This window comes from Calliphora vicina, chromosome 3 (genome assembly GCF_958450345.1).
Source record: "Calliphora vicina chromosome 3, idCalVici1.1, whole genome shotgun sequence".
In the NCBI taxonomy this organism is placed as follows: Eukaryota; Metazoa; Arthropoda; class Insecta; order Diptera; family Calliphoridae; genus Calliphora; species Calliphora vicina.
This window is the reverse complement of record NC_088782.1, coordinates 75,520,686-75,535,759: the sequence shown is the minus strand read 5'-3', so window position 1 is coordinate 75,535,759 and position 15,074 is coordinate 75,520,686. Positions and strand designations below refer to the sequence as shown.

The 15,074-nt window shown below is 30.8% G+C and overlaps 1 protein-coding gene across 1 annotated transcript; it reads right to left on the bottom strand.

The window, feature by feature from the left end:
- Positions 1 to 922: 922 nt before the first annotated feature.
- Positions 923 to 6,352, bottom strand: LOC135954868 (uncharacterized). Its single transcript, XM_065505113.1, has 2 exons — positions 5,862 to 6,352; positions 923 to 2,384 (listed from the first exon to the last, which is right to left on the bottom strand). Exons 1-2 carry the CDS (start codon positions 6,175 to 6,177, stop codon positions 1,414 to 1,416), a joined length of 1,287 nt encoding a protein of 428 aa, XP_065361185.1. The 5' UTR covers positions 6,178 to 6,352; the 3' UTR covers positions 923 to 1,413.
- Between the last annotated feature and the right edge of the window lie 8,722 nt (positions 6,353 to 15,074).

Here is a 15,074-nt window from a genome sequence, read left to right as displayed (position 1 = left end):
TATAATAAATTCTCTTAAGTTTTCAGTACATAAAGGGATACAAAATCATATTTCTTACAAAATAATATATTTTTTTATAAAGAAACAAAGTTATTTAATTCTAGATTTTGCTTTAAAACCATATAAACAGTATTCAATTAAAAAATCAGCAATAATGAGATTAATAATTGAATGGCTTGCTACAATATCTCGATAAGACTAATAATTGGGAAGAAACGACTTCAACATTTTAAAGAATTATAAAAAATACATGAATTTTATGAAAACAGAGGCTTAGATTTGTAAGTTGAGAACAAATTATATTCGAAATGAATCAGTTTTCGAATTCGAATGGCTTATCGAGTTATTGCTGAAAGCATTTTTTTTGGAAAACATGCAAAAGTATAATAGAATATTTGCCAGAACACAAACCATAGAGAAATACATGTGTATTTATCTACGACATTAACAAATCTAGCTAACAAAAAGAATTATATAAAAATAATATTATAAAATATAAATTAGAATTAAATTAACAAAATGTACAATTTAAGAAAATATTTATGTACACAATTCTCGCATGTATGTATGTATTAATTTAGTTCATAAATATCAGAGCTGTAAATGAATCATACTTTTCTGATTTTAATTCGTTACGAATTAACTAAATTTTGAATTAATTCTTTTCACAACAAAAAATAATTGAATGCAATTTGAATGAATTCAAACGAATTAGGCAGAAATGAATTTCAATTCAAATGAATTTGTAAAAATGAGTTGCAATTCGTTTTCAATTCAAATGAATCTGTAAAATGAATTGCAATTCATTTCCAAATCAAATGAATTTGTTAAAGTAAATTGAAATTCATTTCCAATTCGTTTGTATTCATTCAAATAATTAGAACAGTGAATTGCAATTCAAATGAATGAAATCAAAAATGAGTTGCAATCAATGAAATGCAAGAGCAGATCTAGAGGGAATGAAAAATAAAAATTTAAGTTTCTTTTAGTAAATAAACAAAATATTCCCATTCCGATAGAATTTCGCCGATAACTAATAACTCAATTCCTATTCTGCCGCTATTCAATTCAAATGAATTGCAATTCACTTTGACAAATTCATTTGAATTAGAAACGAATTGCAATTCATTGGATTTGGAAATGAATTGCAATTCATTTTTACCAAATTCATTTGAATTGACTCAAATTTCATTAAATTCTTCTTTTTATGTGTGAAAAGAATTAATTCAAAATTTGCTAATTCAGTGCAGAAATAATTCGCGAATTAATTCAAAATTTAATGATTCATTTACAGCTCAGACAAATATACATGCAACAAAAAATAAAATATAAAAATAAATATAAAAATAAATATAAAAATAAAAATGAAGCAAATATTTTTTAAACTATATTATGTTGGGAAAAAATGAATCATTAAAGAATCATATCTCCATTTGAAAAGTCGGCGGAAGTGCCATTGCGCTGTTTGTTCAACGAGCGAAAGCATGTTGAAACACATACATTTGGTGTAAACTCTTCACGTTCCTTCCGTTCATCTTCGTTGTCAACGAGTATGCAGTCATCATCTTCGGCCAACAGCTTATCACCACTGGCGCGCAATATGATTTTATTGGTTAGTTTGCAATAGTCAGCATCACTTTTACGCAGATAATTGTAAAGAGCCACACTGCCCATTATGATTTTTTGTGCATCTGCTTCACACAGGCGCAATGGTTGGGCCAATACTGGAAACATGTTGGAGAGGATGCACAAAGTGTCATTTGTCTCCTGACCGGCTGAATTCAAATTCGGAGAATTGGGTGTATTGTCAAAATGACTGTTACTTGGCAACTGAGATTTTGATAGTAAGTATGGTTTGTCTGGCAGACACACGCTGCCTATAAAGAAATATGGATTAATATCACAATGTTTAAGGGATCCCGCCAAAGCTGACGCAGTTTTAGGTACAGCAAGTGATCCATCCTCAATAAGTTTGCAAATTTTCGACTTTTCATATATTTGATCGTAAAATTTCGCTTTAGTTTTTTCAACATCCGCATATAGGAAATTGTAATTCCCATCCACTATTGTGGTTAATATAAGCGGCGGCTTTTGAATAGATTTGTCCTCCTCGTTGTCTTTCTGGAATGATTTGGGCCGTACCGGCTGATTGGGTGGCGTGTAAAATGATACTTGACGCATTATTATGTTGCCCAGACAATTGGATATGTGATGACTTTTCTGCATGCCATTCACAACTCCTAGCCACTGTTCTTCTGTTTTTGGCAAGTACAGATACTGATCTTTTAATAGCTCATACATTTTTTGGCAAATGTCGGCAATCATTTTGACAATGACAGGCTTTGATGCACGAAAGCAATAGTTGCGACATGAGTTGACTTCACCTGAAAATAAAATTGTACAAATTAGTGAATGTTATGAATAGCTAATTATCGATTTACGATTTTTCCATCAACCATTTTCATTTGAAGAGCTATAATTATAGATTACAGCCAAGATCATAGAATAAACACATAGAACGGAAGGAGAGAGATATCAATGGAAAATTACTCTCATTTTATATGGGAAAATTTATAATACTTTTCATACATATTTCTTACGTTTTAAATAATTTTTTTTTAAAAAAAAATGCTAGAAATGGCTAAAAATCTAATTAACTCAATAAAAATGTATACATATTACCATTTAATTTAGTGAGGGCGCAACTTTACTAGAATACAAATATATAATTTCTTAACAGATTTAAAGAATTTTTATATCAGTAATAATTTGTTCCTTATGAACAACAAATTTTTTCAGTTCATTATTTGGAATTAGTTGTAATGCAAAATTTCCATTCTCCGCCAGGCTAATACTTAAGATATTTTCTAAAGAATTGAAATGAAATGCGTATTGTTACGTTTAAGCTGAAATTTGTTTGTCATATCACTATACTGAACTTGTTCCTATTGACATATACAATAATGCCCACCTCTTAATGCATCTGAATGTTGGATATTGAGATCCTTTGGCTGAAATATTTACAATCATGCAAGGTAAAATATGACCGCAGTATTCGTGGCAATATCGGTATTTTTTGTGGACAGTCATGCGGCGCTTCTCCCATTGGATTCCTATACTACTACATCTTTAGTGGTCAGCTAGTGTAAGAAAGAGCTGTCAGGCTGCCATTACATTAGTTTGGGTCCCCGCGCATAGGTACTAATAATTTGGAATTTGCTTTGAATATCTAAATCGCTATTTCAGTTGCAATTTCCTTAGGGACTATTAGAGGTTGTATCTTCAGACACTATCTTCAAAATGCTGAAAATATATGGCGTAATTCAGACACAGGAAATGTTTTCATCTTTTGATGAAAAACGGACTATGCTATGCTAGTATAAAACCACTAATATAAGGGATTATATCATGTTTGCTGGCAGTATTAATGGGTCACTGGGAGCTGGACAGGCATGGACGTTAACTTGAACTACGCTTTAACGACCACTGTCGTAGTTGCAATGACAAGGAAAAAGGAAACGGTATTCCACTTTCTCTGCGAACGCCCGGACTTAACTGTCAAGAGAAACAGATTCTTGGGCATCTTCATACTAGAGGGCTGCACGAGCACATTCATTTTGTCGTCTTCACTGAATAACCTGCTTCACTTCACTCGACAATTCTGTAAAATTCCTACGCTTGTACTCTATATCACATACACATTGAAAAGTGAATTAGTATTGTGCGCATCAAAAATAAAACGAATGTGAGTTTGTTATGTATACGATCGTATGCTACCATGCCCTGCCGCGGATATGTTTTACATTTTCAATGCTGTGAGCAAAAATTATTTGAATCATTCGAATTATTTTTGGTTTCATGAATGAATTTTTCTATGTATGCATTTCAATGTGTGTGGCTTAATGTGGGCTTTTTCGCTGTTTTTTTGGAAGTGGTACAGTTTTTACGTTTTGTTTTATTTTGTAAAACAATAAAATCTTATTCCTAGAATTTAGAAATTCCTATATACACGAACATTTAATAATAAAAAAAAACTCGGTGTGCACTGCTTCATTGTGACCTGAAATCACATACCATTAACTATTTGTATATTTACTCTTAAGCTGAATTCACCCATGAGTTTCTGAAACATTTTTTGTTCGGACCGTTCGGACCAATTTTTATATGTAGTTTGAAGTCTCTCTCAAAAATAGAACGTCAAACTATATATAAAAAAAAATTGTTCCGAACAAAAAATGTTTCAGAAACACATGGGTGAATTCAACTTTATTGTCAAATACTCATTCTATACTCTGTTGTTTTGTTCTGTCGTTGCTTGTTATTGTTCCTCATTCACACTCATTAATTTTGTAAATAAATACCCAACGATCTGAAGTAACTCTTGTGTTAGTGAATGTCTTGAGTAGCATATGAATGTTCTTGTGCAGCACTTTACTTCATACTAACCACCGTTGTTGAGTTATCTGGGTCTAGACTTAATGACCTACTGCGATATATCACGGCTAGTGAATGGTAAATCGATTTCGATTATGGTCGAAAATCGATTTTCAGGGTCTAAAAACGATTATTTCGTGATCGATTCTATTACGATTAATCGAAATAGATATAAAATTCCGTAATTTTTAGTATTGCCTACGTTTTTTGCTTTCATTAAAATATGCAATATGTTAATCTTCAGCTGACATCGGAAAATATTCACGGAGGACCTCATTTTTTAATGCGAAATTTTTTTAAAACTTAAGGAATTTTTATAAAAAGTGCTACGAAATTGTTTCCATAAAATTGTTGTCAAATGTTTGCCGATACGGTTTATAAAATGAGCACCTCAACATAAAGGAGTTATAATACTCTTCCACAATATGATTTTAATCCGTAATATGGGTCATTTGCTATAGTTCCCAAAAATGCAGGTCGATTATTGGGTTCGATTAATCGACTGTAAAAATCGAAATGAAAAATGGTTGATCGAAAAGTCGATAATCGATTTCTAGCTTTTCATACCATTCACTAATCACGGCTAACAAAACGAATATTTTATTTTATCAGCTCATATTTTTGCACGTTCTTTTTAACTAAAGAAAATTGTGGAATATTTAATAAGTGTGACGATAAATACTTCCTCTTAAATAAGGTATTAAATATTTTACAATAGAAATTATAATACTGGAATCATTGATACTTGAAGGTGCTGCGGTTTTTCGGTATCGGTATTATATAAATTTCATTATTTTATACAGTTGCGGACTTAAATATTCACACAGCATACAGATTTATCTTTAATCGTCCATATTTTCTAATTACACAGAGCGACAAAAAAAATTTCTGTTCGGTATTTTTTCATTTCAGCACAAATCAAGACCGATTTTTACGATATGGTGAAATAAAATACAATAGAGAATTATAGTACATAGAGTCAAGACACTCCGTTTTGTCAAACAGAAATCCAACGAACCATATGTTTGATACAATAACAAAATATATTAACTAACATGTATTTTGTTGTTGCATGAGTTAGGGGTTTGACAACAGACATAGGTTTTTGACCATTACGTCTCGTCTCAATGTTACCCTGTGGTACATAATAAACTAGTTATATTAATATTTCCGATTACAAGATATAGGTAAAAATTTATTGATTTAAAATACCTATACAGTTTTCGTACACTTTGCCAATAAAACCAAAAATATCATCCTATTCTGTCAAGGAATAATAATATGTACATATATAATTATCAAATCACGTTTGAATATATTTTACATAAGACCCAATTGCAAAAACTATATTCCAGTTTTTCCACTGTCCATTGCTCAGATTATCACACCCGTTACTTTGCATTATATTAAACAAAAAAAAAACTTACCCGTTGCTAAATACTTCAGAGTTATAGAAATGCGTTCTTCTGCACTAAATGATTTTTTCTTCCGATGAGGTTCTAAAATAGTGACTAGAGGCTCCAAAATATTGACCAAATAACGAAACTGTTTTTCCGTAATGTTGAAAAAGCAATTTAAATGGTAAATCTCATTGCTGCGAAATAAAAGCTCCTTGCGTATGTTTTCCTTATTGAGAAATTCATGTTGATACTTCTTCAGCCACTCCCTTGTCCACTCCAAATTGTTTATTTTCTCATCTCGTTCCTTCAATACACCAATAACTTTAAATTTTATTTTATCCATGATTTCTGCAGATAATCATTACTGATTGAAATGTCTTCTGCAACTTGAAATTTTATGAAATTCTTTTTCGGCAAGAATACGAAATTTTCTTTGTGAAAAAAAAACACGAACGACAAGCGAATTCCTACGAATAAATTTTATATCATTGCCTTTGAAAAATCTTTATTATTTAAAAATTAGTTCTTTTTTAATATTTATCTACAACTGGTAGTACTTTCAACAATATTTATTAACAATTACGAACCGTTTTAACAAAATAATTAAACAAAAACTGTTTACATTTCTCTTCAATTTATCTTGGTATACGTCTACAGCAGATGATTTTTGTTTATGTTTTTTTTTTTCATCAATGAGCAACAGTAATGTCAACTCAGAATTTGACGCAATGTTTAGGCGTTTCATGAATATGGAATGACGTAGACCTTTCGTTAATTTTATAACACCATGTCTATACTTGACAAATATCATTACAATTAATGAAGTTTGTTGTCAAGAAAAAGTTGTCTAACTTGGGGCAAGGCGAATTTATATATTATTTTTGTTAAAAGACTGTCAAGTTGCCTGTTGTTGTTTTTCCTTTTGGGTTTGTTGTATTTTTCGCCACAACAAACACAAGTGCATTGACACGATCAAGATTTGTCTTTCAAGTTTTAATACACTCACACTTTTTTTTTACTAATACACTCACACTATTAAGCATTGAAACGAACATGCTTTCAATTTCTCTTTCAAGTTGGTTTTTCAATTTTCAATCAAGAAAACAGCCAATTAATGCAAAACGCAATGAAATATATAAAAAACGTCGTAACGTAACCTTATGTCTATACATTTTTATCATGATATATCTGATATATATATCAGATATAGTTGTTGCGGGTGGGATAGCCAAACCCGTCTGGCAGCTACGCCACTGGCAAGGAGGCGTTGCTTTACCCCTTAGGCACCCGCCTCTGACCTTAAAAAAAAAAATTTTGCGTGGGGGTACCATAAGGGAACGCCAGGGACGAGACACCTATTGCCTCAATGTCCCCCAAATGGTAATAAATTTTCTAGGGATGGGCTATTTGACCTGGAGCCACCACTCCTGCCACATCCCAGTGGATTTCTAATAATATTAATGGAACAGGGCCTATTTCTCTGGAGCCACCACTCCTGCCCAAGTCCCAGTGGTTTTTGATGTTAATTTGGGAGGGGCTAATTGATCTGGAGCCACCACTCCTGCCACATCCCAGTGGATTTCTAATATTATTAATGGAAAAGGGCCTATTTCTATGGAGCCACCACTCCTGCCCAAATCCCAGTGGATTTTTGATGTGAATTTACCTGTGAAGAAAAGAAAAAGGGAAGAAAAATATTAATTAAGGGAGAAACAATAATTCTGGAACGATACCTTCTACCACCTTGATTCCGAAGGCCAGAATAGTTGGTCCAAATCCTGTAAGGAAAAATAAATGCAAAAGAATTAATGTGTATAATTGATACTTACATGTTTATGTGCTGAAAATCGTCTTCAATTAAGAAAATGCAGTATACAGCTGATAGCAAGGCGTATTGAACAAGGTGACAGCAGTGGCGAATTGAAATAAATACAAGCGAATTCACTTATTTTTTTATATATGAAGTTTGACATAATGGTGATCCGCCGAATATTTTTTATATATGTAGTTTGACGTTATCGCATGCTAGGTCTGTAATCAGCTGTGCTCCTTATTAAATGCATCTTTGCTGATAGTAAAAATATTTGTAGACGTGTTTAGTAAGTATAAAAAAGTAGTACTAAAAGGTAACAGGGTTGTATTTTCATTGAAAATAATATTGAAAATTTGAAAATTATTTAAATTATATGTTATGAATGAAATCAATCTGATGTTACTAAAATTGCTGACAGCCTGGTAGAATAAGGGGGAGTAGTATGAAAAGTAGGCGGTATAATAAAGCTGGAGGGGATAAAGGCCTAATAATAAAATAAATATTGGATATTTGGAAAATTTAATATATTTAAATTTTTACCTTATTTAATATATACTCCCTATGTAAGATGAAAAACAGCGGGAAAAACATTTGAGCTGTCCATGTTTAAAAAGCGGCGCGAAAATAGGCTGATAAATATTTACTTATGTATGTTGGAAAAGAAAATAGGCGGCAAAGAAGTTGGAAATATATAGTAGAAATAATATAATAGGAGATATGCTTTGAGTTAAGGTCAGTATTAATTTACAAGTCTTATGGCTATCAACATATATCGAGTGTGTGGTGAAGCATAAAGAAAAATTGTTACCCTATAAATGCTTGTGTAAAAACTAAATTTTAATAATTTTTTTTATATATAACAAGAAAAATAGAAAAACGTAAGTGTTTAAGATAATTTCAATGTGAATATTTATTTTACAATCAACACTAATATCTCTTAATGTTTTGCGAATTTTGTATAAGAAATTTCGTGTTTAAAACATTGATAGATATTTAATATTGATGTTAAATACATTGAAATAATTCAAAATTAACAAGAATTTTTTTTGGTGACCAAATTTCTTTTGTGCTGTTGCACATACATAGCTGGCTATTCTCCCAATCACACAGAGGAATAAACTGGGACTAAGTAAAATATTGTGTCCAAGGAGCAAATTGTTGTATGTTCTCAAAAAAGGAAAAGGACAGCCATAAGAGGAATAGCCAGGTAACAAATTTATTGTAAATCTAAATAAAGTCCTGAGACTCTCCAAAACTTTAAATATGAGAAGAGAAATGTTGCAGGAATATCTTTAAATTACCAGTATTTGAAAAGAAAAATGAAAAAAGCACTGAAAATTAAGGTATAGAACATATTTATTGTCTTAATTGGAAAGGAAACACAAAATATATCAAAGATACAGTGCTAAAAAAGATATAGATAAAGGTGCCAAATATAAGAAAAGAAATAATAAAAAAAAAAAAAAAAAATCTAAAAAAATAGCTATTATAGAATTTAGTTTTTTTTTAAGATAGATTTAATATATGTGAGTTGTGTAATTGTGTGAAAATATTGTGTGTTACGTGAGTGTGTTGTATCTGTGTTATAAAATAAGAAAAAAACAGCCTGAAAAGAAACAAAAAAAAATAATATATTAGTTTGTATATATAGCGAGTCCCAAAAAAAAAAAAACATACATATGTATGATTCCATTAGTGCTCAAATTAAGAGCAAAAAAAAACAATTAATGATAGCAAGAAAGATCAAGGAAATAGATTTGATTAGTGAACTTCAGGGAGCTCCTTTAAGTCTCAGAAAATTTGAAAACCGTAGGAATAAATATATAAGAAAAAATTCTATAATTTGAGCTCTGAATAAGGGAAGAAATATATAAAGTCGGAGATTGTTAATCGGAAAGATCATTTGTTTGATTGAAGTAAAGTTAAACATATATACAAATTAGAAATTATAAAAAAAGTAACGGCTGAAAAAAATAAATTTAAAAACAAAAGAATATCTTTATACTGTATTGTAAGATTTATCGTTAAGTTTATTATTAGTATTATTCTGAATTTTATTAGTATAAAAAAAAAAAAAAAAGAAGAAAAGGAAATAAATTGTTAGTTTTGGTTATATACTCTTTTAAATTTTAATAAAATATGTTGTAGTTTACAATTTAAAAATAAAAATATGTTGGCTTAATTAATTAAGGTTAAGGCAATGGTAGACCGGTAAGTAAAGGCAAGGTCAGGTGGGATTTGGGGTTGAAAATCAATTTGTAATGGACAATTTCTTTTTGACCAGGTTGGGAGGGCAATTAATGGGAATAACAACTGTCTCATAGTATTGGTTCTTGTGTTTGTTAAGTTATGTTCTAGTATCAGTAGTTTCAGTTTTCAAGTGTTTCTTCTTTTATGTTCGGGTACGCGTCAGGCGAGAAGGGTTGGGACCTCCTGAGAGTCATCGAAAGAAAAGAGTTAGTCGGAAACCTCGCTTGTGCAACCGGCCCGTAACATAGTCTCTTTTTATTAGTATTATTGCATCGTCATGACAAAATTGTTAGTGCTTTTGCACAGACAACTTTGTCTTGACAACAAACGTCATTAATTGTTATGATAAATATTTGTCAAGTATAGACAGGGGCTAACGTAATAAACTTTAAAACATATGGCAATATTTAAAAAAAATCTTATATGCAAATATTGTCGTTAATCAGGAATTGTTTTCGTGAATTAGTTATTGGCAAATAAAAAATAAATTCACTGTTTATGCGGCAAATTTTCCTACTTGCAATATATTTATTTGCGAATAAGGTGTGCGTATGAACGTAGTAATAATTCTTATACAGTTTATTTGATTTTTACTGTTTGATGTGTGTTGATATAATTCCCAAATAGTTTATTTTTAGAATTTTTCTTGACTTCGTTGTAGTTAGCTGATCGTAAGAATTCCCGAATATTTCTTACAATCGTATTTTTGTATTTGTAGCCGAATTCAAGAACTCCCGAATTCTTCTTGACTTCGTTGTAGTTAGCCGATCGTAAGAACTCCTGAATTCTTCTTAAAATCGTATTTTTGCATTTGTAGCCGAATTCGCGAACTCCCGAATTCTTCTTACAATCGTATTTTTGCATCCGTATCCGAGTTCAAGAATTTCCGTTTCATCGTTTCAACGAATTTGAATTGCTAAATAACTTCGTAGATTTAAGTATTTAATAAGTAGATTAAGGTATCGTTAATAAAAGCATTGTTTTGAATATTTTTAAATAACACCCAAAAATATTCGTGTTTTGATTTCAAAGGAAGCAGACATCTGAATCGAACCCAGATAGACTGAGTCATACCTCAGCTGGAAAATTAAACTGCATTACACAGTTATGACTGATAAAGTCCAATATCGGGAGGACATTTGTATGGGGTATATGTCGGTATACTTTAAGATAATTGTTAGACTGATATTTATGGGCGTTATAAACATCAGCTAAAACGCATTATACCTTCCCCACTATGCATAGTGGGGGATCTGAAAAAAAGTGGAAATAAATCTGTAACTTCTAAACGAATAGCCCAATTTTAATAAAATTTCGCATGGCTATAGAGGAGGTGTCGATAAGTATTGAATTTGGGCTTAAACAACCAAGGGCGGGCCGAGCCACAATGCCCCAAAGTGGGGCACCTCGGGTATATCAAAAATTAAAAATGATGCCAAATTTTTGTTTGCGATCCGATTTGAAAGCTTTTTATATATATGGAATGTACTAGACGAGATCTACAAAAAACATTGCTTTAGGCATATATTATCTCTTATAGTTTACGAGTTATTCGCATTTGAAAAGTAAAATTTTATTTTTTTTGCCTACCTTGGTCTGCCATTTTGCTAATAACGGATCCAATTCTTTCCCGATTTATTAATAATCTTAAGAAAGAATTGTTAAAAAATATCTACTGAGTCAAAAGTTATGTGCATTAAAAAAAATAAAAAAGTCGTTTTTTCGCCATTTTTTTCGAAAAAAGTACCTACATTAATTTTAAATTATACAGAAAATGAGAAAAAAATAAATAATGTGTTTATATTTTTCTGAAAGATAACATTTCGGGAAATATTATAAAAGCAAAATAATATCAAAATTCGTATTATTGCGTGGTCCAGAGCCTTCCGAAGTAGACCTATTTTTTATGTAAATTTCAACTTTAGACAACATATTCTAAAATCGCATAGCTGCTTTCAAAAAATTAAGACCAGTTTTGTATGTCCCAATCTGTTCTTCAATATCATGCAAAGGGATTTCATAGCCCCGAGCTTGGTACCTTCAATAGATCCAAAAATCAAAAAAATCACAATTTTGGGATTTTTGAAAAGTTTTTTGGGAATTGTGGGATTCTCAATAACAAATCTAAATCCAAATTTTCACTTTTGCATTCCGACAAAAAATGTCTATATAATTGTAAAATTTAATTACAAAATATTCATAAACCAAAAAGTTATAGCAGTTTAAAAATTTAAATTTTCAACAAAAAATAAAAAAAAAAATTTATCTTTTTTTTCCAAAAACTCTTCTATGAAGTTTTTAATTTTCAATATATTTAAACATTTTTGAAAAGAAGATGCAATTTCCAAAATATTGATGTATAATATGTCTACCTTATTTTGTCCACGTGTCACAGTAATGAACGAATGATTAACATGTCTAGTGAAATTTCATCACCAAGTTATTTTCTTCCATAACAACTTCAATGTTAGGTACTTATATAATACATAAGTACAAACATTAAGCGATTGCAACTCTTTTTTAACAATGAATCCCGGGTATAATATGAAATACCTGGGATATCCCTAAAACATATTTCATACATAATACTATTTTTTTAATACAGGTAATAGAACATGTAGATTTCATAGCATACATTTCATGTGAAATATTTGATAAATAAACAAAAAACTAAAGAAACAAGTAATGTTTTTTTTGGGAAAATATTTTTTATTTTTAAATTTATAATTAGCTTAATTTAGTAAAATAATCAGAAACAGAGCAATCCATATCTAAAAGATAAAGCAAATCTTTAAAGTCATGACTATTTTCAAACGTCAAACTTCTGTAGCAAATCCAACGTTTCCTCATAGATGATAAGACTGGATCTGATGATAAAATTAGATTATTCAAAATGTCTTCATTTTGAGATTGTCGAGAACACTTTCTGGAGCTGAACTGCTGAACATACTTGAAGTCCCTATTTCTCGATTCTTGGGGTTCTTCTGTAAGTTCTCCTAAGGGCAAAATATGTTCAATTATGATTTTTCCATGACATAATACTTTATGTACTGTTGGTGTCATTTCTTTCCAAGGGTACAACGATAATAGTAGTTTTGAAATTTCTGTGGAATACTCGCCAAATTTTGTTGCATTCACTTTGTGCTTACTATTTATTGCCATTAAAATAATATTGACTTTTTTCAGTAATTCCATATTAATTCCTGTTATATCTGAGGTTGTTTCAAAATCTTTGAAAAATCGTCTAGCTGTGTTTCCATCATTTGTGCTTCCATATCCTACGAGTGGTTTATCAATGTTTAATCCAATCTGCTTTTTGAATTCTTCTTTTCTCCGTGGCTCTCATTTCCATCAGTTCTTCATTTTTATTTACTGATTTATTGATATTTTCTGGTATGCTTCTATATTTTAAATCATATGCCAGATGTAGAAATTTGAGCACTTCCTCGTTAATTATTCTTTCCTTGGATATATTCGAAAATTCCGATTTTTTTTCACCACATATGGAACAGTTCCAAGTAGATGATGTTCCTGTTATGGCGTTGCTGACTTTTCCATCGATCATCGTTAGATTCATATTAAAAGAAACGTTGAAGGAATATTGAGCTATTGGATTGTAACCGGTACCAAGTCTTTAATTTCAGATTCAATTAAGATGATCAAATCTTGTGTCGTAATCTTTGTTTCTTTTGTATATTCGAAACATATTGGCCTACAAAAGGCTTTCGATCCAGGAGTTGAATTAATCCATATATCCTCAAAACTAGTTGATGGAGAATCACTGGCAGCATACTTCCGAATTCTTAATGGAACCAATGATGACATAAATACACTTTTATACTCTGATGATGTTTGACTCGATGTAGTTTGCTTATATTCCGAAAGTGATGATGAGCCATCACATCCCCACTTACAGATTAGTTGCAGATCATAAGTATTTATTTTGTTTAGCTGTTCTGTAGAAAAGTCGCAAGCAATCCTTAATGCTGTATTTTCGAGTAGAGTGGAGAGTCCAATTCTAGCTTTCCGATCAGTAACTTCAATAGGTGATGGTATAATACTCTTTTTCTTTTCCTGAATTGAGCCATATGATGGTAACACTTCAACTCCTTTTCCCAACAATGCCTTTCTTAAAGTTATATAATTATCACGGCTTAGTCCCAGCTGCAACATAAGCGCAATAGCCTCTTCTTCGGTAAAAGCAGTATTAGATGATGGTGTAGGTATGCTCTTAACAATTCGTTTTAATCGTCTAGGCGATGCATTCGGAAGAATATCAGCGATTTTAACAGCTTCCAAAGGCTGTTTCTTGCTTTAACATAGCCTTAAATGTATCCGAAACTTCCTCAGTAGACAGGGTTGATAGTGAATCCGATAACCGCTTTTTCTTGGATTTTGGGCACAATTCCATGTATTCCTTACGGGGAGCACCAAAGGCAGACGTGGACACATAAAATTCTAATTTTACGGTTTTCCATTTTATGTCAAAGGATTTAACAAACTTTTCGATTTTACATAATTCCGTTTTATCCACTTTATTATTATGCGTACTTTCGATAAATTTCAATATGAGGTTGACTTTATCTTGAAATTGATCAGTTTTATGTTTAAGTAAAATGGAGGACAAAGTTTTTTTTTTAATGTGATCGTCATCTTTAGCTAATTATAACTAATGTCAATTGTGGATTGAGTATGATTATATATTAATTATTCTTCATGAGTTTCATATAATAGGTTACCTGTAGTCAACGTTTATATAGGTGAAGGTATATTTGGAAATTTACCTGTTCTATTACCTGTAGTAAAAAAATAGTATTATGTATGAAATATGTTTTAGGGATATCCCAGGTATTTCATATTATACCTGGGATTCATTGTTAAAAAAGAGTTTGTAGTTTAATGTTTGTACTTATGTATTATATAAGTACCTAACATTGAAGTTGTTATGTAAGAAAATAACTTGGTGATGAAATTTCACTAGACATGTTAATCATTCGTTCATTACTGTGACACGTGGACAAAATAAGGTAGACATATTATACATCAATATTTTGGAAATTGCATCTTCTTTTCAAAAATGTTTAAATATATTGAAAATTAAAAACTTCATAGAAGAGTTTTTGCAAAAAAAAAGATATTTTTTTTTTTGAAAATTTAAATTTTTAAACTGCTATAAC

Coding starts and splice junctions, on each gene's coding strand:
- LOC135954868 (XM_065505113.1), bottom strand. CDS start 6,177: ATGGATAAAATAAAATTTAAAGTTATTGGTGTATTGAAGGAACGAGAT. Junction 2,385..5,861: donor TCTGAAGTATTTAGCAACGG/GTAAGTTTTTTT, acceptor TTTTATTTTCAG/GTGAAGTCAACTCATGTCGC.